The sequence below is a fragment of the Ailuropoda melanoleuca genome, chromosome 1 (assembly GCF_002007445.2).
Source record: "Ailuropoda melanoleuca isolate Jingjing chromosome 1, ASM200744v2, whole genome shotgun sequence".
Taxonomy (NCBI): domain Eukaryota; kingdom Metazoa; phylum Chordata; class Mammalia; order Carnivora; family Ursidae; genus Ailuropoda; species Ailuropoda melanoleuca.
In genome coordinates this window covers 171,994,070-172,021,602 of record NC_048218.1, presented here as the reverse complement: position 1 = coordinate 172,021,602, position 27,533 = coordinate 171,994,070, and the positions used below count along the sequence as shown (strand labels likewise).

The following is a 27,533-nucleotide window of genomic DNA, read 5'->3' as shown; positions in this document are numbered from 1 at the left end:
GGGTGAGTGAGAATTAATGTAACACAGGGGAGGAAGGGCTCTCCAAACCTAGGGAACAGTGTATGAAGAGGTGCTGTGTCTGGGGAGAGAATGATGAGTGTGAGGGATTAACAGAATGAAAGGAAGCTACTAGAGTGGACTGATTAAGGGGAACATGGTGCAAGGAGGCCAGAGAGGCAGAGTGACCTGATCATGAGTGACTTCACATGCCATGGGTAGGAGTTTTGTCTCCATCCTAAGTGGAAAGCCATGGGGAAGTTTTCTGGCATGTTCATTGTTATTTCAGATAGTGTTTAAAGTGGTTTGGTTTTTTTTTTTTTTTTTTTGCCACAGGTGTTCTAGAATACCCTGCATATTTCAAACTGTAAAATAATAACACACAACAGTTTCTGACCAAAAAATGACAGTGTCACATTATAAAGAACCATTGTTACTAGTTGAGTAACACTGAAGTGCTCCTAACTGGGAGTTTGACATTTTGGGAATCCTGAAGTAAAGTTGACTTTCTCAGTTCCTGAATGACATGAGCAGTGCCTTTTCATCTCTCTCTGTCTCTTTTAACTTAACAATTGAGAAACTATATTGGGTTGTGTTGAATTTAGAGATACTAATATTAGTAGAGTATCTGTTATAATGCAGACAAATTGGACAGTAAATGTTTTAAAGATACTGATTTTTTTCATATACCATTTAAAAGATTAAGGTGTAACTTACACTCAGTAAAGTTCATAAGTCTTAAATGTGTAATCCAATGAATTTGTGCATATGTAACCACTGTCTAGAAGAAGATACAGAACACTTCTAGCACCCAGTACCCTGGTGCCTCTTTCTAGGTTGTAACCCATCCCTCAGTGGTAACCATTATTGTGATTTCTAATACCATAAATTAGTTTTGCCTATTTCTGAACTACGTAAAAATGAAATTATACAGTATGTACTCTTTTGATCTGGCTTCGTTTGCACAGTATTATCTGTAAGATTCATCTGTATTGTTGCTTGCAGCCTCAGCTGCTGTTCAGTGCAATATAGTGTTCTGGTATACAAATTACCACAATTTATTCATTTTTTCTGCTGTTCATGTCATATCATTTGAGTTTTAAGTGATGAAGAAGTACTTGATAAAATTAAAGTGTTAATTTTTTTCAGGGACTATATTGTTTTGTTTTGCCTTTTCTTCTGTTTGTAATCAAGCAACCTGTCATCTTGTTACGTAAAATTATGCCAGGTTCTCAAGTTTCATCAGTATTAGTGAACTGTACAAAATTGTCATTTCGTGGGTCAAAATTGGTTGAATGGTATTTTCCACCAGGCTTTGTTTCTGGTGATCTAATCTTCCTTTCAGCCAGGGACCTCATAATTACTCTGAAACCTCACTTCTTCACAGTTGTGAAAAACAAAGTTTAGTGAGTCCCTCTTTCCCATTGCTTTAGATGTGGAACATGAGGCACTGATGGGTTTAATGATTAGGCTAATATTACAGAGAGGTCATTGAAAGAACTGGGAATAGAAGCCAGGAATACTGGTATCCTTTTCTCCTGTTCTAGATACAAATTAAGCTTTCATTGTGTTGGTAATTTCAGTATATTCACAAATAGGTGAATATACTGAATATCAATTTTAATGTAATATTATTTCCTCTTTTTCCTTCGATGAGGTAATCAGGTTGAGGTGAATGATTTCTTTTATCAACAAATTATTTTTGTTTAAGGTTGTAATGAAGTAGATTGCTGATGGCTAAAATGTCATATTACGTAGTGACTTTTAATATAAGAAAGTAGGATTGATTACCTTGTTACTTTTCTGAGAGAAAATGAGTACATTTCCCCCCAAGGAAGCCTGCATATGCTTTTAACAAGCTTTGGTTTTTTAGGAAAAAGAATAGGATGTTCTTCAATGAAATCTTATTGGCCTTTTATTATGTTTTTACACAAGTTTAAAAGTCATTTTTTCTTAAAGTAGACATTATTAGTTAAAATTACAAAAACAACCTTTAGGTTCTCTAATAGTACATTTTAAAGCAACTGAAATAAGATCAGTGTGACTCTGATAAATTAATTTATGTTCATCTTGTATGAGTTATTTGATCACCTGTCCCACTTTTATGAACTTCATGGGAGATCAGCATTTGGCAGGATTGGTGTTTTATTAAATAAATACACCATTGGCACTCCCAAACCTTACTGATCAGCAGATGGAGCTTAAAAAGGACTGATGGTAAACCTCTCAGGTAGATAATTAGCAAGTGAGCTGAAATGCTATGACTCCTGGGGGGAAAGGGTTCTGTCCTACACACACTGTCACCTCTCTCCCATCCCCCATTGAGGGATTTGGCAGATGGCTTAGGTTTTTTGTTAAGTATCCCGAAGTGTATAGGTTGTTTGAGATGAAACAAAATTCTGAATTTAGAGGTCACTGATGCTTTATGACAAAACAAAAGAACTGCTGAGTTCAGCTCTGTAGTCATAGAGCCACTAAGTCTTAGGAACCAAAGAAAGCATTTTTACACTGAAAATTCATTTTTTTAAAAATTAAAATATACATCCAATAAGCCATCAAAATTAGGAACTGTTTATAGTAGTTTTATTCACTGATTTTAATTTGGTTTAACTTTCTGCCTTTTTATTATGAAGACCAAATGAGAAAACCTGATTACCTCCCTTTACCTTCCTGGCTGTGCCTACTCCTCACCTGACTTTTCTAAGTTTGATACCCTTCTTCTTATCTCAGTTTTCTTGTTCTTTCCCTTTCAGTGTTCATTTCAGTCTTCCTTTCCTAATTACCTCTCATCTTGTGAAGTTGTATCTTTTTAGGGAAACTGACATTGTTTATGGGCATTGGGCTACAGACTGGGTTCTGCTGTTCTTAGCCTGTTTGCCCAGCCTGCCCAAGGTGGACTATCATTTGGTAACACTTAAATCTGAAACCTCTGAGGAACTGAGACCTACAGCCTATAATGAAAGTTTTGTTTGCTCTGTTTATTTTTGGCTGTTTTTTTCCATTTATTGAATGGCTTCTTTGTGCAGTCAACCTTCAACATGACCTTGTGCAGTCTAGCTCCTACCTCTCAGCTTGTACATGTAGTAGACATTTAGCCCCTGCAAATTTATGCTTTTATGTTATCTTTAAGACACCAGAATTCAAATATAACGTGTTGGCCTAGAAGATGTTAACTGGAAGGACTTTTAAGTACCTTACATATTTGCATTATTATCCAGTTTTGATCTGGTACTTTACCAGGTCTTTACCCTAAACCCTATGACTTCTAAGCTTTGAAAATTACGTTTAGGGCAGGGTCTCTTTCTCAGAGCACTATTTTAGGATGGATATTTTTGTTATAGAAGTCTGCCCTGTGCATTGCAGGGTGTTTAGCATCATCCTTGGCCTCTACCCACAAGATGCCAGGAGCACCCCTCCCTTGTTGTGACAACCAGAATGTCTCCAGACATTGCCATATGTCCCCTGGGGGGGGGGGCACAACTGCCTCCGGTTGAGAACCATTGACTCAGGGTTTTTCCCTGTTATATTTTCACTTTTGCAGTGATCTCCTAGAACTGTAGAATGGTCCCAGAACTAGATACCTGTTTATTTAGAATGGTTGGAGAGTGACATGTTTAGGATCCTGCCATTCATTCACTCATTCAGTGTACATTTATTGAATGTTTAGCAGATCCATGTTAGATGTTGGAAGAAATGAATAAAACCCAGTTCTGGTACCTATCTTATTAGTACATCAGTTATTCAGATTACCATGTCTTATTAGGGTCCATGTTCTGTACAGAGGAAGAAAAGGTGCAGTGCTGTGCATATAGCAGACTTAACATTGAATATCTGCTGATAGTTGAATGAATGGCCATGCGTAACACAACAAGTATGGATCTGTAATCACATACACCCACATTCAAATCAGTTTGCAGTTTATTACTTTATTGTCATATAACCTTGAGCAAATTATTTAACATTTCTGAGAGTTAAGTGATAGAACATGTACAGTTTTCTGTGGAATCCTAAACTCACATGAATATGTCAACAAATGCTGTCATTATTATTATTTATTACTGCTTATTATAGAAAGGATTCCTGAATGTCTAATCTTAAATGAGTGACAGTTGTATGTGGATAAAGTTTTCAAAAAAAGGAAAGAAATTAAATTGTGTTTCTTGGCAAGACAGGCATCTATCCAAGTTGGCTAGCATTGAAAATGTTTCCATAAGAAGGAAGGGAAGAATGAAGGGGGGGGGTAAACAGAAGGGGGAATGAACCATGAGAGACGGTGGACTCTGGGAAACAAACTGAGGGCTTCAGAGGGGAGGGGGATGGGGGATTGGGATAGGCCGGTGATGGGTATTAAGGAGGGCACATATTGCATGGTGCACTGGGTGTTATGTGCAAATAATGAATCATGGAACATTGCATCAAAAACTGGAGATGTACTGTATGGTGACTAATATAGCAAAATAAAAATTATAATTTCAAAAAAAAAAAAAAAGAAAATGTTTCCATAGTAGGAGCCAAAGGTTGGGAGCTAGAGGCATAAGGGTCCATGAGACTTGGAAAAGAGAACTGGTTGAGAGAATTACATGTCCCGTCATTTGTAGAAAGTACTTAGGAAAGGTTTATAAGCAGTCTTGGCCAGAGGTCAGATTTATAGATAAGAGTTGGCCTGGAATCTAGTTTTGATAAGGAGGACTTAAGACAAACTTACTTTGTCGGTTTAGAATTAAATCTGAAAGTTCTTAAGGGTCTAGGTGTAATCTCATCTGTTTCCCTTCACATTGCTTTCTTCCTTCTTTGATTTCTAGGTTATTGTCTGTATTTTCTGTTTTTCACATTTAAACTTACACTACCTTGTATAATTATTCAAATCTTCATAGGACAGCCTTGCCTTCAGAGCCAGATTAGAAGCTGGTTGAAGGCAGGAACAGTGGATTTATAAAGATGTTTCTCATAGCCATGTACCTAATTAGTAGTACTCCATGTATCTGTGGAATGAAAGAATGCAGGTCAACACAGTTTTGAAGTGCATGAACATTAGTACATCAAGTGATTCGTACCTCTTTAAAGCACTTGTGAAATCTAGAGGCAAAGTTGACCTCTCCTTCGTTTACCATGTGATATACTAATGTCCATGTAATAGTAATTATAATTTTTTTCAGCCTTGGCAAGAAAAAAATCTTAATTTTCTTTCATATTAACCTGTAGCCTAGAATTAAGAAAATCAACCAATCGAGTGACATTACTAAAACATGCTTTAACGTACACATATCAATTATTTAATTAAAAAAATTTTTTTTGAGATAAATAAGGCAGTGTCCTTCTTTTACTAATGGCTATCTTTATTTATAGAATCCAATTTCAAGATTGTGTAGGTTTTGGGGGCGCCTGGGTGGCACAGCGGTTAAGCGTCTGCCTTCGGCTCAGGGCGTGATTCCAGCGTTATGGGATCGAGCCCCACATCAGGCTCCTCTGCTATGAGCCTGCTTCTTCCTCTCCCACTCCCCCTGCTTGTGTTCCCTCTCTCGCTGGCTGTCTCTATCTCTGTCAAATAAATAAATAAAATTTTAAAAAAAAAAAAAAAAAAAAGATTGTGTAGGTTTTGAAAATACCTTGAATTTTACTTTGATGTTGGTGATACTATTGAAAATTATATCCTTTCTGTGAAATCATATTCTTTGGTAGAGCTGACTATACAAATTATTTATGTGTGTTATCTCACGTTGATATTAAACTTTGATCATCTAGTTTGAAGCTGAGGATTTTTATAGATAATTTAGCATATATATGCTGTATAGAAGTGACATTGTCTAGCGTAACCAAAGTTTAGTAACATATTTTTTAATATTTAAAATGTCTTTTCTAAAGATTATTGCAAAATTATAAAGTTTATAGAACCTTCAGAATGCTTTTTGTATAATAAGCAATTTGCTTCATCTGGTATCTTTGTTATTTCTTTTGTTTTGATTTTGTTTATTAACACAGAAAAGCTTCACTGGCCTGAGCAAGAACTTGCTAAGAAGTCTGTTCTAAATGCAGAAGAGTCATTGATCATTGACAGCAAAAGAAGCATTTCACATTTATCTTCTGGGATACTAAAGGACATTTTCACAACTGGAACCAGTAGTTACAATGTCCTACTACAGAGCAAAGAGGAGAAAAAGCATCATTCACAAAAACAGTCTTCCTCCACCCACTCCAAAAGATGTAGAAAACCCAGCAAATCTCCTAGTTCTTCTCGTAGTAAAGATCTTCGCAAGATGAAAGCCCCAGTGCCTGTGATGAGCAGTGGTACTTGGTACTGCCTAGAAAGGCAGCCTGGTGTTTTTGTCACTAGTTCGGTGTCGAGTCCTATAAAGTTTACACATGATATCTCTGTTACAGGAAACAGCATAGTACTGCCACCTAAACCCAAAAACAAGGTAAAGCGACGCCATTTCTCTGCTCTGCCAAAGCCAAAACTGCAGCCTCAGTTGTCTAGAAGTTTTGAAAAAGGAGATGACTTTTCTGGGAAGAAATTTTGTATACTGACTGCTATAAAGCCCACCAACTTGGAGAAGGAAAAATTGAGATTCTTCAAATCTGACTATACCTACAATCCTCAGTTTGAGTATGCAAACCCATCTTTGCCAAGTGTGTTAGCCAAACACAGCAATGCATCCGACCGATTTCTTAAACAGGTAAAACACTACTTCGGTAGTGGCCTTTCATTTTTATATAACTGAAGCCATTATCCACAGTCTTATAAAAAGAAAAAAAGACTTTAAAAAATATTTCAGTTATTTATATGTTATAGTTAAGTCCCATCCAGGACATGTAAATATGTGACAAGAAATCTCCAGGTGACTGCCCTAGCTTATATGTAAACTACTTTGCACTAGTCAGAATGTATGAAGAATCTTTAGATAGACTTTGTGATAGGAAGCACCTATATTTGGAATAAGCTTCAGATTCTGGTTCCAGGCTTTCATTTGGGAGTTACATACTTGTAGCCCATTAGCCAACCCACAGACAAGTGCTGTGTAGCTCACACTGTGTGTTTTCTGTTTGATTTTGAATATGCCTTAGATGGCTCATACACTCTTTGGTTCCCCTGTTGTGTTACATTCCCACTTACTTAGGCTCCATAGGCATTTGGGGGACCTGGGCTTGACACTTGCCCATGAACTTTTTAGTACTTTATTGAAATAGTTTATCATCATCAAATAAATATTCCAACACTCATTTAAAGAAGAAAATAATGGAGTTTAAAAAGTTATTTCCAAGGTTAGCAAATCATGATGTAAATGATATGAGCAAACACTTTCCAAATTGCTCAATTTAGACACTTAGCACAGTTTTGTGTGTCACAGGGCTTAATCTACTTCGAAATCCATTTAAATTATTGAGAAATTGGCTGAAGGGCATAATGTTGACATCATACAGGTAGACTACATTTTGTTAAATTAACTTTCTACATGTTTTTATAGTACATGAAGTTCAACTTGGCTTTGTGAGTGATTGAACATCTGTTTGTAGGCTAGGTAAACCTGCATGGTTCCATTTGCCTGTGGTGTGTGCCCTATTTTAGCATTTTTCCTACAATACAGTTCTTTGGACTTGTGGCCAGCAGATGATTTTTTGTTATAAATGACAGAATCTGACCAGTCTTTTGAAGTCGTTATGTAAAGCTTATTTTGGGATTACAGTAATTTTAGTCTTCTATTTATTTTCCTTTGTTAGAAGAAACCTTTTCATCTGCTTCTCTGGATTTTTAATGGGTATTCACTTTTTATTTAAATGTGGTGAGATTGTGCTAAACTAATAAAAAGGTCAGCTATTATTTTTGTTCCTGTTTTGGCAGTCATTTTCTGATTTTTTTTTTTTTTTTTGGGAAATTGCAATTGATTGAATAGGGCTTTCATTCATTTAAAACTTAGGATCATTATAAAAATGCTATTTGCTTTTTCCACCCATTAGTGCTAAGAGAGATGGCTGAGATTTACTTACCAGTATTCTTTAATTTGGTATCCTACCCTAACCTTCTTCCAGTTGGGAAGGACGTTTCCCACCATTAGATCAAAATGAATGTTCTCTCATTTCCCTGGAAGACAATTAGGAAGCATCTGCAGCTCCACAGACTGAGAATTGACACTACTTGACCTGTGACTTTACAGTCTATTTTATCTCAATTCCAGCTTGAGGAGATAAACCTACACTTAGGTTGCTTGAGTATGTAGCACCAGCAGTCCTAGCTGGCTGTGCTTCAATGCCACCATTTGGGAGAATGTTCCCAACAAATGCCTAGTATACTGTTTAAACCACTGTAATCAAATAAAAGGGATTCATTAGAACAAGACCTCCATAAAATATGCTTAAATTCCTATTCAGCATCTGAGTGAATTATGACATGATGTCATACATTCTTCCCCTCCCCAGCTGTGAAGCAAAAGCACACCTTCAGAGCTAGTCAGGATTCAGAAACATGTTGCACAAAGAGACCAGGAGAGCTAAGTCACCCATTGGTCTCTGGCCTCCTCCCTCAGGGCCTTGTCAAACTCTAGCAGATCATATTTCTCCTGGCAAGATCTGAATCCTCCTGTGGCAGGCAATCTGTACTGTTGTTGGAGAGTGACCATGGTCCTCGAAAATGCACAGAACAGTACAAAATTTTCCATGCATAGGTAAGTCTATCAGAGTAGAACCAAAGCAATGATTAAGCTCTGGTCATTCCCTATTGATTGTCCCATCAGTGTCAAGGAGTTCCAGGATTCAGGTTTTTGTGGTCTAGGCATTTGGTTCCCCAGGAGACTGTCCGGTCCTGGAGGTGGTTCATGGGATCTAGCATGGGCTATAGGACTTGAATATAACTCCAGGTGGAACCTGCTGAACCCTTCTCAGCCCCTTGCTGACAGGCATGGTAGCCCTCAGCTCCCCAACCCTTGAGTGTGTTTAAGCTCGACAGAAACTGAGAATATCTGTTTCCTGTGGCTCTGGACCTTTGCAGGAAAGAGTGCAGTGCTTCCTGGGGGCTAAGGGATCTGGAATGAGAGAATGCTGAAAGCTGTTAAGGGTCAGGTGCATCCTCACTAGTGGGTCAGAAATGGATCCTTAGTAGCACCTTTGTGCAGTAAAACTGACAGCCAGTGCACTTTCTGTCCTACTTCCGGGGCGCTGACTACCCCTGGGAAACCTAGATACCAGATCCATTTGGCTTTGCACTCTGCGCTTTGTTGAGTAAGATTGATAGAGATGAGAAGAGTCTTCGGGGTGGTAATAAGAGTCCTTGAACTATTTTCAGTATTTCTAGCAGTCAAATGGAAATTATATATTTACATGATAAAGCCAATGGACAGCTTAAGTGATTTGTTTTCTACCTCCGGCTGGAATCATATCTCAGTGTAGATCCAGGCTAGCTCACGCTAACTAGAAGTTCTGATGGGTAGAGTGGTATTTAATAACATTGGGAAAATAAGTCAACTTTTGTTTTTCTAGATAAGATAAAGGTTGACTTATTTTCTTATGTGTTAAAGGAGCAGTGGGGATAATTAGCAATTGGTGAATGGGAAGCTTTTGTGTGAGAAGGCTTTGGGGTGTTGGGTAAGGACCTTGGGACAAGCTTACCCTCTGGCTGACAGGGAAGAAAAGTTAAGGGTAGGTGTGCAAAAGGAGCTGACAGAGCTGGCCTGAGACTGCTGACTTTAGAAAGGTCTGCTTCCAAGATTACCTTGGCCTGGTGTCTGGGAACTTGACTGGTAAACAGTTTCATACCCTGAAATAAAACTTTTTCCTAAATAGTAGGAGTAGCTTGCTGTGCCTGAACTGTGCAGTGTTTATATTAACACTTCTTTTCCTTTTGGGAGTCTGGAATTTTGGAACATGCTAGGCATAGGGGTACTTATGTACCAATCTCCAATAAAAACCTTGGGCGCTGATCTGTAACCCGTTTCCTTGGTAGACGGCTCTTTACATGTTCTTAGAACTCAGTTGCTAGAGAGGTTAATTGCATCCTCTGTGACTTCATTCAGAGAGGACTCTTGGAAGCTTGCTTCTGGTTTCCTTCAGACTTGACTGGTTGTAAGGAATGGGGAGTGGTGGGCTTAAGTTGATCTCTTAAAGGCATTAATTTATATTCAGATTTTAGAAAGAAGAAGAAAAAATTCTGCACTCAAGTAAGACATCTGTTTGGGCTGTTGTATTCGCTGTCTGTTTGAGATTCTGGATCAGTTCTAAGGTCTGATTTCTATAGCTTTGTAAAGGGCCATTGTGTTACACAGTTCCAGGGGGTACTGTTCACAAATTGAACCTGAGCCCTACATTTATACAATAGTGTTAATATTTACCATAAGCATGCGGTTTTTTGGCATCATACTACTTCTCTAATACTTTTTAGTTGTGTGATATTTGTGTAGAAGATCAAGTAAATTAAGTGTATGCTGAGTTAGAAATTTTGCATTGCAGGTAGCGGGGGAAGAGTGATCAAAAAAAGCATATTTGTTTTCTCTGTTCTTGTATTATTATGAAATTGTTAACACTGCCCTCTTTTTAAGGACTCTTACACCTCTGTTATTCCATTAAAATTGCTTTAAAATTTAAGGACAAAGTCGCATGAACCATCAGTGTGTGGCAAATTACAACTAGCATTGATAGGGTACTTAATACTTGTTTGTTACTCTGTTTGCTTAGTACTTTGTACCTATAATCATCTTTAGTTCCTCACATGAGATGCAATACTTGTAGTTTTACCAGTTGAAAATACTGATCTAGAGAAGTGAAGTAACTTTTCCTGAGGACACACACTGTAAATTGCAGAACCAGGAGTCTGTTCCAAGTACTACTGGTTTCTATACAATGGCATGTTGGCAAACTAGCACTCAGTGTCCATAATGTAATTATGAATGCTTCCACCATGATCTGTTTCAAGTAATGTAATATCAACTGGCTTACAAATTAATAACAATTCAGTCAGCTCTCACAAGCCAACACGATAAGGCTCCAGCATACCACTGTTTCACACAGTGTGGTTTTAGCCTGGCTTTTCCAAACCCTGAAGCCACCTCCTGCACCCAAAGGGCACCAGATGAAAAGATCCTCTCATTTTGTTGGCAAGGATCCATGCCTCTGGCATGAGCTTATTGTAGGGACATTGAAGGTGTGTGTTTGTTTTTTTTCTGTGTATGATGTACGTATGAAATAGTGATTGTTACTGGTTTTTGGAAGCTGTAAAACAAAATTATCTCCCTGTAAGGGCATCTTTCAGTTATGGCTTCAGTCTCAACTCAGTACACTGGTAATTAGTGCCTTAGGAAGGACTGCAAGGTCAAAACTGGGCTCCTAGTCTGTAAACTGAGTAAATATTTAAAAGAAGCAAATAAAAGGGCTCCCCAGAAAGACTCTTCCACATTATTCCTCTCTTCTTGCCCCTGTGACTGCTAGGAAACAGAGCAGAAACATCCCTTCCATTAAAGCTTCATGATGTATACCTTTTCTCTTTTACTACTATCCTAACTATTGCATTTCATTTCTTCTTTTTCTCTTTCACATGGAGTACACACAATCCATAACTGACAAGAGTTAAAATAAAATTAAGTAATTAAAATGAAACAAAATAATTGAAAATAGATTTCAAAAATTTCTTCTATGATGAAATAATGTATCCAGTGTTTTCCTATTTCTGAGATTTTATATTTTTCAAAATAACTCTTTGTAAAGGTAGTTTTTTTTTTTTAAGTTTTATTTATTTGAGAGAGAGAGACAGAGTATGTAGGGGAGGGGCAGGGGGGGGGAGAGAGAGAGAGAGAGAGAGAATCCAAGTAGACTCCACGCTGAGCAGAGTGCCCATCTCAGGGCTCGATCTCACGAGCCTGAGATCATGACCTGAGCTGAAACCGAGAGTTGGATGCTCAACCAACTGTGCCACCCAGGTGCCCCGGTAGTTAGTTTTTTATTACCCGTCTTAATGGAAGGAAACATTTATATGAATTAGCTAAAATAGGAGGATATTCCCTTCTCTCTCTCTATTGAATAGTTCTCATCAAAGCAGCCATTTTTGCTTTCCTGCTGGGACAGTGCTACACCAGCCATGAGTAATTCATTACGGTCAGTAGTAGATAATAAACGCAGTAATAGAAAAAGCCACAAACAGCGGCATGAAATGGAGATTGTGGAAGGAAATGATGCTTAAAATCAAACATCTAAGTAAAAATAAAGCACTGAATTGATTTATAAAGAAAGCTTTTGAATTTTTGATTTAGTTCTAGACATCTTGCATCATAACCTCTGGGGGAAAAGATGCAGTTAGGAAAGATGCAAGATTAAGTATTGAGGAATGTGGGGTGCCTGGGTGGCACAGCGGTTAAGCGTCTGCCTTCGGCTCAGGGCGTGATCCCGGCGTTATGGGATCGAGCCCCACATCAGGCTCCTCTGCTGTGAGCCTGCTTCTTCCTCTCCCACTCCCCCAGCTTGTGTTCCCTCTCTCGCTGGCTGTCTCTATCTCTGTCGAATGAATAAATAAATAAAATCTTTAAAAAAAAAAAAGTATTGAGGAATGTTAGTATGGATGAAGAACAGATGTTAAAGGCTTATAGTTACCAGAAGAAATGTACAGGTATGTTTGCAAAATATTGTTATGTCAAAAACATACAATAAAATATTTTCATCATGTTTCCATTGTAGCATACCACAGTACTCCATAAAGGTGTACTTGTTAATCTTTCTAATATCTTAAAGCCTAACCCTCTCAACTAATAGCAAAATGGATTTTAGCTGCATATAAGAATTACTGTCTTAAATATGAGGTTTGTCAGACATTTAAATGTAACCAAGAAATTGGAGAATTGCCTTCTTTTAAAAATCATCCTTGATTTGGGATTGATTTGTAGGAGTTTTTCTCTATAGGAGAGAGATGGGCTCAATCTCTGAAGTTTTCTTTGCACATTATGATGTGGAATGAGTATGTTTTAATTTTTGTCCCCAGGCTACATACTCATGTAAATATTGCACAATTCCTGCTTCATTTTCCCGTGTGTGTGTGTGTATATATATATAGTGGGAAATAAACTAAGTGATTATTGAGAACTGTTTCTAGGACCAACAGATCTCTCTCAGTTGAGACCTAAAAATACTGTAGCTAATTAAATCAAGATTCTGTTTCCTGTCACATTGTATATCTAGTTGTGTCATTTTGTAAAAACATTTAGCTGCTCTTTTTTTTTTTTTAAGATTTTATTTATTAATTTGACAGAGATACAGATAGCCAGCGAGAGAGGGAACACAAGCAGGGGGAGTGGGAGAGGAAGAAGCAGGCTCATAGCAGAGGAGCCTGACGTGGGGCTCGATTCCATAACGCCGGGACCACGCCCTGAGCCGAAGGCAGACGCTTAACCGCTGTGCCACCCAGGCGCCCCTAGCTGCTCTTCTACCTTACATACTAATCACAGAAAGGCTCAGTTTCTACTAGCTTTGTTAACTGAAAATTCTTTTATTTCAGATAACAGTGCTTTAATACAACATAATCGGCAAATGATTTGGTTTGTTAAAACTAGTTTTTAGGGGTGCCTGGGTGGCTCAGTCGGCCAAGTGTCCAAATCGATTTCAGCTCAGGTCTTGATCTCAGAGTTGTGAGTTCAGGCCCAATGTTGGGCTCCATGCTGGGCATGAAGCCTGCTTCAAACAAACAAACAAACAAAACCATAAAAAACTAATTCTCTAAATAAGTGAAATTTGCTTCTCCAAGTACAAAAACCTAAAAATTAACCATTGCAATGCAGTTCTTTCTTTGGGTATATTCACTTTGACAACTCAGGAGCATGCTTTTCAAACTTTTCTAAGAGGGTGACCTGATAGCAGAGATGTAGAGAGAATAATCCAGGAAATTAGGAGCAAATCTATGTTTTATCTTAAATTCATGTGAATTTTACATTATACTTTATAATGTATCTTTATGCTAATATAGAAACATGTAAATTGCTTATCTTCAAGTAAATGTTGACTGCTAATTCAATTAAACAAAGGCTGTCCAGACCAAAGAAAACCTATTTGTGGGTCACATTTATCCCTTGGGTTGCCAGTTCATCACATCTGTCTTACCAGATCTGTAAATATGAGCTCTATTGTATTGGGACCTATCGTTAGCTTAACATAAAGAAAAGGACCACCATGAAGTGTGGTCCTCAGAAAACAATGTCTTGTATAAATGGAACAGATAATTCATTGTTATATTAAAACTCATGCATTGAAATGAATACATAATTTCACATCATGTTCTAAAGCAAGACAAGTATTTATTTTCCTTTTTTGATAGAAGCAACTTAAATGGAAATCAGACCCCTTCACTGATAGCAGGATGTCTTAATATTTCTTTAAGGCTAAGTTTTAATTATACTAACATTGGAGGTGCTTTATCTTGGTAGACCCCAAGTTGTTCATACTTAAAAAGGGGAAGGAAAAAGCAAGTCTCCTTTAAATTAGACCTCTCCTTCATGACAGTTTTGTTTAGCAAATCACAGACCTTTCACAGATAACTTAAAGTTACGAGATTTTTTTTTTTTTAAAGATTTTCTTTATTTATTCGACAGAGATAGAGACAGCCAGCGAGAGAGGGAACACAAGCAGGGGGAGGGGGAGAGGAAGAAGCAGGCTCATAGCAGAGGAGCCTGATGTGGGTCGATCCCATAACGCCGGGATCACGCCCTGAGCCAAAGGCAGGCGCTTAACCGCTGTGCCACCCAGGCGCCCCACGAGATTTTTTTTAAAAAATTGAGTTTACTATGGTACATATTAGATTGGAGAAGAGCGATCATTTCTTAACCTAATAGCAAGGAAGATTTTCTTATATTCAGAGATGGAATATACCCCATCAGTTGTGACCTTGATGACTCATTGAAAGAGCACTTTGTTGATTTGCCTTTGAAAATTTGCCTAACATGTATTCTTAGGTTCTTAACAGGGTCTTTGCTATGGAATAGCTTGAATATCTGCTTTTTCCTGGTAGGTGGTAAAAGAAGAGTCTTCCTTTACTAAGCTGTTTATAAATATCTTATCCTGCTAGCAGTTACCTTCTGATATTCGCACTCACCATTGTATCCATCCAGACTACCCCCAACCCTGCTGACACAAACATGCAGTAGGGGTGAAGGGGGTGGAGAGAATGCTGCAGGTGGCATGTTTCTTTGTCCTACTGTGTTCTTTCACTTATTCCTTCATTGATGTTAGATTCAGTGTCTCAGATCTATATATTTTTTGGGTTCTGCATATGCAGAATATAATTTTTGTGGAGCGCCTGGGTGGCTCAGTTGTTAAGCGTGTGCCTTCAGCTCAGGGCGTGATCCCAGAGTCCTGAGATCGAGCCCCACATTGGGCTCCTCCGCTGGGAGCCTGCTTCTTCCTCTCCCCCCCCCCCCCCCGTGTTCCCTGTCTCACTGGCTGTCTCTCTCTCTGTCAAATAAATAAATCTTTAAAAAAATTTTTTTTGGAAATACTTTTATTATAATCTGATCATCGTCTGCAGTCTGTTTTATAGAAATCTGAATTATGTATTGGTGAAAATATTTGCTTCAGTCTCCCCTGCTCTCCATACTGAATCAGTGTCTATTTCTACAATACAAATCTGATGTCATTTGCCTTCCTGAAAAACTTCAGGGCTCCTCATAATTCAGGATTAAGTCTAGAATCTGTACCATGGCCTATTGGTGTTTCATCTTTCGTGATCTGGCTTGTGCTTATATTTCCAAGTCAACTCTATACTACCAGCTCGGTGCATCTTGTGCAAATTATCTATCATAGCATTTATCACACTGTTATTAACAAGTTTCCTTTTTTTATTTGTCCTCACCACTGGACTGACTTCTTTGATAAAAAAATTTATTTATTTCAACTATTCCCAGAATCTAGCATAGTTCCAGGCACTAAATAAATGAGTCTCCTGATGCCTCTTCAACCTAGGAACTCTGTATTTCACTTTCTTTACTTTGTATATGCTTTTGACTCTATTCTTTTTGACTGGAATGCCCTCTATTTCCTCTAGTGCCCACTTTCATTTACCTTTCCCTATAATCTCACAATATTGATTTTTATGTCATCTTGGCCAGTCTAATAGTTAGACAGAGACTTATAGTTTAAAATATAAAAATGAAAAAAAGTGTCAGTGATTAGGGCTGCTCTGCTGGCTCAGTCCGTAGAGCATGCAACTCTTGATCCTCGGGGTTGTCAGGCAAGCCCCATGTTGAGTGTAGAAATTACTTAAAGATAAAATCTTAAAAAAATAAAAAAGCACCAGTGATCAGCACAAAGAAGATGAATGAATGGTCTTTATTGAGTATTCTAGAAATTTAATAATGTACTTTTCAAATAGTGAATCTATATTTGTGGCCAAAGGGTCAGGTTTAAGCTGAATGCATGTTTTTTGGAGGGTTAGCGTTGTTTTTTTTTTTAAAACATTGGAATATAAAAGATGCTCTTCTGTTGTTTCTCCCAGATGTTATACTCGGTGGCTTTACACAGTGGTTACTGCTTGCAGCTGAAGGTATCTGAGTGTATGACCACTGCTGTAATGTCCCATCAGTTTGTGGCTATCGTGCCTTGAAAGAAGGTCTAATGATCTGATTGAGTAATCTAAATCTTACTTATTTTGCTGCCAAAAAGCAATAGTTATCATTGAAGAATTCATTCAGCATTTGGGATTTTGCTTTTTATTCTAAGAATCTCAAAGTACCAGAGTGTGTACGTATGTGTGCGTGCATACGTACACCTCATGCTTATGTGAAATAAGCATTTTTAAATTGATTTTTGAGGGATAGCACATGAGAAAGAATATTATACTCATCAACAAAATATTATACTCATCCCTAAGATTCACCACACATAACATAACATCATAATAAAGGCTTGGAAGAGTCTTATTTAACTTCATTTAATCCAGTATTTTCCAAACATATTTGGGTATGAAATTCTTTTAAAAATGATATCTTGTTAACCACTTTTCCACAAGAAACAGTTTAGAAAACACTGGCTTAAACGAAAGGACTATGTGATCTCCCAGGGGGATTATTCTGTATTTGGATAGATGGGGGAAGGGGAAGAATTCTAAATGTTAGAATTTACTAATGAAGGGAGGGTTGGGACTGGATGGAGGTCAAGTCAGTTACCTTAACGTCTAAAATTAAATCCCAGCTGTCTTCTGTTAAAACTATATATAGTCATATGAGAAATAGATTACAAAACACATTAACAGTCTCTCTTTCTTGGTGTTGTCTCTATCTCTAACTTCATCCTCATAACACCTCTTTGAGGTAAGCAGGGCAAAGATTTTCATCTCCATTTTGCCAGTGAAGAAACTAAACCTGAGAAAGGTAAAATGACATACCCAGGATCACACACTAGTAAATGGTAGAGCATTAATGTAAAACCAGATCTGATGGCTTGTGTTTCCACAGTATCACCTCACATGACTTATATTGTATTAGTATCCCTATTGTATATAGTTTTTCATTGAGTGGAAACCACAGTTGGGAAAGGAGATAGTTTTTTAGCACAGAACTGGTGAAGTGACTTGTGATTGATGGTCAGATTTCCAAAATGCTAAACAGTAAACAGAATTAGTAAATAAACCAGAAGCAGTCATTTACCAGAATGTTGAGATTTTTCAGAAAGTTTGTTAAATCATTGAAGATAATGCTGAAAGTTTTATAGAGAGATTTTTTATTTTCTAGATTAGTGGTTCAAATGTTACATTATGCTATTCGACTATTTTTTTAACAGCTTTATTAGGATATAATTCACATGACATACAGTTCACCCATCTAAAGTGTACAGTTCAGTGATTTTCAATGTATTTAGAGTTATTAATTCATCACCACTATCAAATTTGAGGACATTTCATCACCCCCAAAAAGAAAACTTACGCTCTTTGGAAAATACTATTTCCCATCAACCTCCCAGCCCTAGGCAACTACTAGTTTACTTTCTCTGTATGGATTTGCCCATTCTGGACATTTTGTACAAATAGAATCATATAATACGATTTGTTGTGACTAGCTCCTTTTACTTAGCATAATGTTTTCAGGACTGATCCGTGTCCTAGAATGTATTCAGTACTTTTTATTGTTGAATAATAATCCACATTTATGTGTATATTACATTTTATTTATCCATTCATCAGTTGATAGACATCTGGGTTGTTTCCACTTCCTGGCTATTATAAATAATGTTGCTATGAACATTTGTTTACAAATTTTGTGTGGACATACGTTTTCAATTATTTTGGGTAGTAGTGATTCATGCTAATTGGTCATATGATAGTAGACCATAGAGTAGTGGGTCATATGGGAACTCTAGCTTATTAGCCTTTTGAGGAAGACTGCTGTCGAAAATGACTGCACCATTTTATATTCCCATCAGCAATGTATAAGGGTCTTAATTTCTCCACATCCTCATCAACTCTTGTTTTTTGTTTCTGTTTTGATAGCCATTTTAGTGAATGTGAAGTGGTATATCATTGTGGTTTTGAATCACATTTCTCTGGGGACTGATGATGTTGACCATCTTTTCGTGTGCTTATCAGCCATTTGTATATATTCTTTGGAGAACTGTTTATTCAGAACTTTTGCTCATTTGTTAATTGGGTTATTTGTTTTTATTACTGAGTTGTAGCAGTTTTGGTTTTCTTAAAGATTTTTTCTTTATTTAGAGAAACTGTGAGCAGGGGGAGGGGCAGAGGGAGAGAAAGAATCTGAACCAGACTCTGCGCTGAGTGGGCAGCCCAATGTGGGGCTCGATCTCAGAACCCTGAGATCATGACCTGAGCTGAAATTAAGAGTTAGATGCTTAAATGGCCAAGCCACCCAGGTGCCTGAGTTGTAGGAGTTCTTTATATATTCTAGCCATGAGTCCTTATCAGATAAGAAATTTGCAAACGTTTCCTTCCATTCTGTGGGTTGTCTGTTTACTTTTTTGATAATTCCTTTGAAGCACAAAAGTTTTCAATTTTGATGAAGTCCAACTTACCTATTTTGTTGTTTGTACTTTTGGTGTCACATCTAAGAAGCCATTGCCTAATCCGAAGGTCATGAAGATTTATGCCTGTGCTTTCTTCTAAGAGTCTTACAGCTTTAGCTCTTACATTTAGGTCTTCGATCCATTTTGAGTTAATTTTTATATATGATATAAGGTAGGGGTCCAACTTCTTTCTTGTATATACAGCTATCCAATTGCCTCAGCACCATTTGTTGAAAAGAATTTGATTGTGTTTGTGTGTGTGTGTGTATTATCTCCTATTTTACTTATTTTAATTCCAGTGTAGTTAACATACAGTGTTGTATTAGTTTCAGGTGTACAATATAGTGATTCACCAATTCTGTATATTTCTTAGTGTTCATCAGGATAAGTGTGCTCTTAATCCCCTTCACCTATTTCACCCATTCCCCCACCCACCTGCCCTCTAGTAACCTGCTGTCTGTTCTCTATAGTTAGGAGTCTGTTTTTTGGTTTGTCTTTTTTTTTCCTTTGTTCATCTGTTTTATTTCTTAAATTCCACGTATGAGTGAAATCATATGGTATTTGTCTTTCTTGACTGGCTTAATTCACTTAGCATTATACTTGGTAGATCCATCCATGTTGGTGCAAATGGCAAGATTTCATTCTTTTTTATGGCTGAATAATATTCCATTACGTGTTTGTGTGTGTGTGTGTGTGTGTGTGTGTGGTACACACCACATCTTTATCCAGTCATCTATCAATGGACACTTAGGCTGCTAATTTGGCTTTTGTAAAAAAATGCTGCAATAAACATAGGGGTTCATATATCCTTTTGAATTAGTGTTTTTGTATTCCTTGGATAAATACTCAGTAGTGTGATCTCTGGATCGTAGGTAGTTCCATTTTTAATTTTTTGAGGAATCTCCATACTGTCTTCCACAGTGGCTGTACCAGTTTGCATTCCTACCAGCAGTACATAAGGGGTCCTTTTTCTCTACATCTTCACCAACAGTTGTTGTTTCTTCTGTTTTTGATCTTAGCCATTCTGACAGGTGTGAGGTGATAGCTCATTGTGGTGGTGTTTTTTTTTTCTCTTTTCTCATTCTGGTTTTGATTTGCTTTTCCCTGATAATGAGTGATGTTGAGTATCTTTTCATGTGTCTGTTGGTCATCTGTATATCTTCTTTGGAGAAATGTCTATTCGTGTCTTCTGCCCATGTTTTTTTTAAAGATTTTATTTGAGAGACAGTTGTGTGTGTGAGTGGGGGTAGGAGCAGGGGGAGAGGGACAAGCAGACTCCAAACTGAGCATGGAGCCTGACACTGGGCCCCGTCCCACAATCCTGAAACCGTGACTTGAGCCGAAACCAAGAGTCAGACACGCAACTGATTGAGCCACCCAGGTGCTCCGCTTCTCCTCATTTTAATTGGTATTGAGATATATAAGTTTTTTACATATTTTGGATACTAACCCTTTATTGGATATGTCATTTGCAAATAATCTCCCATTCAGTAGGTTGTCTTTTTGTTTTGTTGGTTGTTCCTGTTGCTGTGCAGAAGCTTTTTTATTTTGATGTAGTCACAGTTTATTTTTGCTTGTATTTCCCTTTCCTCAGGAGACATATCTAAAAAAAATGTTGCTATGGCTGATGTCAGAGACATTACTGCCTGTGCTTTCTTCTAAGATTTTTATAGTTTCAGGTTTCACATTAGGTCATTAATTTATTTTATTTTTGTGTATGGTTTAAGAAAGTGGCCTTTTCATGATCCCAGGGTTCTGGGATCAAGCCCTGCATCGGGCTCCTCTGCTGGGAGCCTGCTTCTTCCTCTCCCACTCCCCCTACTTGTGTTCCCTCTCCCACTGGCTGTCTCTCTCTCTGTCAAATAAATAAAATCTTTAAAAAAAAAAAAGAAAGAAAGAAAGTGGCCTTTTGCATTAGCTATCCAGTTTTCCCAACACCATTTGTTAAAAAGACTGTCTTTTTCCCGTGGCATAATTTTTGCCCCCTTTGTCAAAGATTAATTGACCATATAATTGTGGGTTTATTTCTGGGTTTTCTGTTCTGCTCCATTGATCTGTGTGTCTGTTTTTGTGGCAGTACAATACCATTTTGATTACTACAGCTTTGTAGTATAAGTTGAAGTTTGAAATTGTGATACCTCCAGGTTTTTTTTTCCTTTTTCAGATTGCTTTGGCTATTTGGGGTCCTTTACGGTTCCATACAAATTTTATGATTGTTCTGGTTCTGTGCAAAATGCTGTTGGTACTTTGATACGGATTGCATTAAATCTGTAGATTTCTTTAGGTAGTATAGACATTTTAACAATATTTGTTATGCAAATCCATGAGCATGGAATGTCTTTCCATTTCTTCATGTCATCTTCAATTTCTTTCATCTGTGTTTTATACTTTTCAGAGTACAGGCCTTTCACCTCTTTGGCTAAGTTTATTCCTAGGTATTATTTTTGGTGTAGTTGTAAATGGGGATTGTTGTCTTAATTTCTTTTTTTGCTACTTCATTATTAGTGTATAGAAATGCCAACAGCTTTCTGAAAATTGATTTTGTATCTTGCAACCTTACTGAATTCATTTATCAGTTCTAGTTTGGTGGTGGTGGTAGGGTTTTCTACATATAGTATGATGTCATCTGCAGATAGTGAAAGTTTTACTTCTGCCTTACCAATTTGGATGCCTTTTACTTCTTCTTGTCTGATTACTGCGGCTAAGACTTCCAGTACTGAGTTGAATTAAAGTGGTGAGCATGGACATCCTTGTTTTGTTCCTGACCTTAGCAGAAAAGCTGTCAGTTTTTCCCTGTTGAGGATGATGTTAGCTGTGGGTTTTTCATATAAGGCCTTTATTACATTGAGGTATGTTTCCTCTAGACCTACTTTGTTGAGGGTTTTTATCATGAATGTATGTTGTACTTTGTCAGATGCTTTTTCTGTTTTTGTCAAAATGGTCATGTGGTTTTTATCCTTTCTCTCATTGATGTGACACATCCCAGGATTAAATCTCAGTTTTAACAAGGTGCACGTGTCCTCCATAGGAAGTGCTGGCTGGGACTGGGACTGAGGCCCCACAAGGCCTACAGTCAGCAGACCAAAGTGTTGGCAGACTTGCACTGGTCTTCTTGGGGAGGGGCTCACGGCACTGGGACTGAGGCAGGCCTGGCTGGAGGGGGCAGGGCAGGGTCTAAGCAAGTTAGGTAGTGAGTGTACTGATTCCTCCAGGTGGCCATGTGTTTAATGCTGGGGGCTGGAGAGGGAAAATGGCCTTGCCAGCTCCTTTGTTCCTGGAGAAGCCTCCCAGTTTAATCTGTCCAAGACAGGCTCTACAATTAGAAAATAATTCTCCTTCCCTTATGTCCAAGCATTTTCTTTCTTTCTTTTTTTTTTTTTAAAGATTTATTTATTTTAGAGAGAGTTTGCACAAGGGAAGGGGAGAAGGGAGACAGAGAATCTCAAGAAGACAAGAAGACTCCCCACTGAGCATGGACCCTACATGCAGGGCTCAATCTCTTCTTGCAAGCCATACCAACTCTTCCTACCAGCAATCTGCTCTGCCTAAAAATTACTATAGAAAAATATTTGTTTGAATTTTTAGGGTTTTTTCCCCCCATGTGTTCTTTTTTTAAATACAGGTACTTCAGAGAAAGGATATCAACGACTGACTAGCAAGTAGGAGAAAGGTGTGGAGCCTGCTTTAAGATTCACTCTTTCCCTCTCCCTCTGTCCTCCCCTCCCTCTCTCCCTCTCTTAAAAAAAAAAAAAGTATAGAGACTAAAATCCCATAATACCGTCACCCACAGATAGTCACTATTCACATTTAGTGTGTTTTCCTTGTCCCGTGCCTAACAGTGTTCATAATTGAGGTTAGTATACTTTCATTTACGTATCTGTATTTTCTCATGTCATTAAAAGCCGTCAGCATTTTTTTTTTGTCAGCATAATTTTCATTGACTGTATATATTTAATAAAATGGGTATACAGTAAGTCAGTTGAGTCTTTTACTTGTTCCTACTAGGATTTAAAATTTCATAGTTTTATTAGTAGTCCACTTTAGGGGGCTTCTTGCAGTGAGCCATGCAGTGGAGGTGCTGATTGAGATAGGCCTGCACCAGCATTTAAGTCAAGGAAGGAGGACCATACCCGAACCAGTTACATAGAAATTGTTCTTTCCTTCTCCCAGCCCTCAGTATACTGAAGGGAAAGAGAAGCCCAGAAAACTGGGGAGGGATGAGAAAGAATCAAATCACTATTTAACCTTTCTTTCTCAATGCAGGTTCTTTAGGCCTCAGGCCAGGCCTGTCCTGGGGGAGGGGAAAGAGCTTTAAAGTAGATATGATTGGGGCGCCTGGGTGGCACAGCGGTTAAGCGTCTGCCTTCGGCTCAGGGCGTGATCCCGGCGTTGTGGGATCGAAGCCCCACATCAGGCTCTTTCACTATGAGCCTGCTTCTTCCTCTCCCACTCCCTCTGCTTGTGTTCCCTCTCTCGCTGGCTGTTTCTATCTCTGTCAAATAAATAAATAAAATCTTTAAAAAAAAAATAAAAAAATAAAGTAGATATGATTGACATTTTAAATTGGATTAAACTGGCTTGAAGTGGACTTTTTTTGAATACTTGAAAATCATTGGAAAGCTAAAGAAACTGGTTAAGATATTCAGGGATAGGAAGGAGAAATTCTGGATGGCAAATAGCGATGATTGGAGAAAATAACTCCCCACCAAGTAATATTGGAAAATGTTTTTTGATTAACTTTAATGATGATATTAATGGAGGAGAGAGATTCGACATGAACTTTATTGCCTCTAAAAGTAGTTAGCCATGTGGATGAGGTATGTGAAAGTGTGATTCTCCAAGTGGTATAGATATGGATTCTATGAACTCAAGGGAAAATGGATGATCTCCTTTCTTTTCTCGTAAATAACAAAAACAAACTTTTGGTAGGGGGGATGAGGAGATGTCGGTCAAAAGGGTGCAAACTTTCAGTTATAAGTTGAGTAAGTCCTGGGATGTAATGTACAACAAGATTCTAATTAGTCACTCTGTATTGTATACTTGAAATTTGCTAAGATCTTAGATGTTTTCACCATACACAAAAAATGGTAACTACATGAAGTGATAGACGTGTCAAATTAACTTGATTGTGGTAATGATTTCATAATGTATACATGTATTAAATCATTACATTGTACCCCTTTAAAAAAAAACACATCACATGGTATGGCCTAAATATATATAATTTTTGTCAGTCATACCTCAGTAAAACAGGAGAAGAATGACTGTTTCCTCTTGATCGTAACACTAATATAGTCATATTGTAAAGAATTCTAAGAGTTCTGAAAAGTACAGATAATAAACATCAATGCAATCCATCACTCCATCCCAAAGAGGAACAGCAGCCTTTGGGTATCTTCTTGCAGGCTTCCTTGTGCCTTCTTAAATTGCTTATTGCCTTTTCCTTTTTCTAAAGTTGAGATTTTACTCATAAAATTTTTGTAGCCTGCAGTTTAGGCTGCATAGGGAAGCAGAAATTGTAACATGAAAATATTCACTGATGAAGTGACCACTCAACATTTATGATTAAATGTAAAGCTTGAATTTATTCTCCTGTAAAGCCTGAATTTATTCACCCATTTAACCACTGTTTCTGTCTCTATGCCAAGGGCTATTATAATGCAGATGGATTGGGAAGTTATTTCTTGAAGTCAGTGAAGGATACTGCACATCTGTATGCTCACTGACAAATTTGTCTAGGTTGGACCAGTTGAAAAACTGATGAAGAAATCAGTAGAGATGATAACAAGATAGGCACTTTATTTTTTTTTAAAAGATTTTATGTATTTATCGGGGGGGGGGCGTGGGAGAAGAGGGTCACAGGGAGCCTGATGCAGGACTTGATCCCAGGACCCCAGGGTGTGATGTTCATTGTATATCATTTTGTTGGAAAAATTAACCCCCCATAAAAACCCACTATTTTTATTCATTCTTTGATCCAATATTTAGTACATGGGTATAAATGTTGCCTAAATGTTGTTAAACTGCAGAGGTATGTTTTATCTTACATTTATAGGGTACTTTTTCAGTATACATTTCCTATCAAAATTTTCCCCACTATGAATATGAATGAATACTTATTATGAATGTGAATACTTAATAGCCTTCTACTTGTACTATTTATTGGTGATAACAGGGAACACCTGTACTTAATTTCTTCTTAATTCTCTAAACTGTTTATATCTGCTGTAATAAACACTGTAGTTCCCCTTATCTACGGTTTCACCTTCTGCAGTTTCAGTAACCCGAGATCAGCCTCGGTCTGGAAGCAGATGATCCTCTTTCTGACATGTCAGAAGGTCAGTGGTAGCCTAATGCTGCTGCCTGTGTCATTCACCTCCTTTCATCTTATCACACAGGCATTTTTTTTAATAATATTTTTTTATTATGTTAGTCACCATACAGTACATCCCTATTTTTTGATGTAAAGTTCGATGATTCATTAGTTGCGTTTAACACCCATTGCTCCATGCAATATGTGCCCTCCTAACTACTCATTACCGGTCTATCCCATTCCCCCACCCCCCTCCTCTCTGAAGCCCTCAGTTTGTTTCTCAGAGTCCATAGTCTCTCATGCTTCATTTCCCCTCCTGTTTACCCCCCCTTTCTTCTTCCCTTCTCCTACCAATCTTCCTATTCTTATGTTCCATAGATGAGTGAAACCATATAATTGTCTTTCTCTGCTTGACTTACTTCGCTTAGCATTATCTCCTCCAGTTCCGTCCATGTTGCAGCAAATGTTGAGAAATCGTTCTTTTTGATAGCTAATATTCCATTGTATATATGGACCACATCTCCTTAATCCAGTCATCTGTTGAAGGGCATCTCGGCTCCTTCCACGATTTAGCTATTGTGGACAATGCTGCTATGAACATTGGGGTGCATATGGCCCTTCTCTTCACTACGTCTGTATCTTTGGGGTAAACACCCAGTAGTGCAATGGCTGGATCATAGGGTAGCTCAATTTTTAACTTTTTAAGGGACCTCCACACTGTTTTCCAGAGTGGCTGTACCAACTTGCATTCCCACCAACAATGTAGGAGGGATCCCCTTTCTCCACATCCTCTCCAACAATTGTTGTTTCTTGCCTTGTCAATTTTTGCCATTCTAACTGCCGTAAGGTGGTATCTTAATGTGGTTTCAATTTGAATTTCCCTGATGGCTAATGATTTTGAACATTTTTTCATGTGTCTGTTAGTCATTTGTATGTCTTCATTGGAAAAGTGTCTGTTCATATCTTCTGCCCATTTTATGATTTGTTTATTTGTTTCTCGTGTATTGAGTTTGAGAAGTTCTTTGTAGATCTTGGATACCAGTCCTTTATCTGTGGTGTCCTTTGCAAATATATTCTCCCATTCCGTGGGCTGTCTCTTAGTTTTTTTGACTGTTTCCTTGGCTGTGCAGAAGCTCTTTATCCTGATAAAGTCCCATAAGTTCATTTTATCTTTTATTTCTCTTGCCTTTGGCGATGTGTCGTGAAAAAGGTTGCTCTGGCCGATGTCATAGAAGTTGTTGCCTATGTTCTCCTCTAGAATTTTGATGGATTCCTGTCTCACATTGAGGTCTTTCATCCATTTGGAGTTTATCTTTGTGTATGGTGTGAGAGAGTGGTCACGTTTCATTCTTTTGCATGTAGCTGTCCAATTTTCCCAGCACCATTTATTGAAGAGACTGTCTTTTTTCCACCGGATGTTTTTTCCTGCTTTATCAAAGATTAGTTGCCCAAAGAGCCGAGGGTCCATTTCTGGGTTCTCTATTCTGTTCCATTGGTCGATGTGTCTGTTTTTGTGCCAGTACCATGCTGTCTTTGTGATCACAGCTTTGTAGTACAGCTCGAAATCCGGCATTGTGATGCCCCCAGCTTTGTTTTTCCTTTTCAACAGTTCCTTGGAGATTCGGGGCCTTTTNCTTGAAATCTGGCATTGTGATGCCCCCAGCTTTGTTTTTCCTTTTCATCACTTCCTTGGAGATTCATGGCCTTTTCTAGTTCCACACAAATTTAAGGGCTGTTTGTTCCAGCTCTTTGAAAAATGTCATTGGTATTTTGATNGTATTTTGATCGGGATAGCATTGAAAGTGTAGATTGCTCTGGGTAGTATGGACATTTTAACTATGTTAATTCTTCCAATCCATGAGCATGGAATATTTTTCCATCTTTTTATGTCTTCCTCAATATCTTTCAAAAGTGATCTATAGTTTCTAGCATATAGGTCCTTTACGTCTCTGGTTAAGTTAATTCCAAGGTAACGCATGGTTTTTGGTGTTATTATAAGTGGGATAGATTCCCTAATTTCTCTTTCTTCAGTCTCATTGTTCGTGTATAGAAATGCAACTGATTTCTGAACATTGATTTTGTATCCTGCCACCTTACTGAATTGTTCTATAACTTCTAATAGTTTGGGAGTGGATTCCTTTGGGTTTTCCATATAGAGTATCATGTCNCTGTCGTCTTCAATGTCTTTCAAGAGTGATTTGTTGTTTCTAGAATATAGATCCTTTACGTCTCTGGTTAAGTTAATTCCAAGGTAACG

At 37.9% G+C, this 27,533-nt stretch overlaps 1 protein-coding gene across 6 annotated transcripts in view; it reads left to right on the top strand.

The window, feature by feature from the left end:
- Positions 1-27,533, top strand: part of KIAA0895 (KIAA0895 ortholog) — a 64,742-nt gene that overhangs the window by 16,876 nt on the left and 20,333 nt on the right. For 4 of the 6 annotated variants that reach the window (XM_019799059.2, XM_034670488.1, XM_019799058.2 and 1 more), the window contains one exon: positions 5,977-6,671. The exons of 1 other annotated variant lie outside the window; for it this stretch is intronic. In XM_019799059.2, the coding sequence (XP_019654618.1) occupies positions 5,977-6,671 (695 nt within the window). The remainder of the gene's footprint in view (positions 1-5,976; positions 6,672-27,533) is intronic. One more of the 6 variants, XM_034670499.1, reaches the window with a different exon arrangement.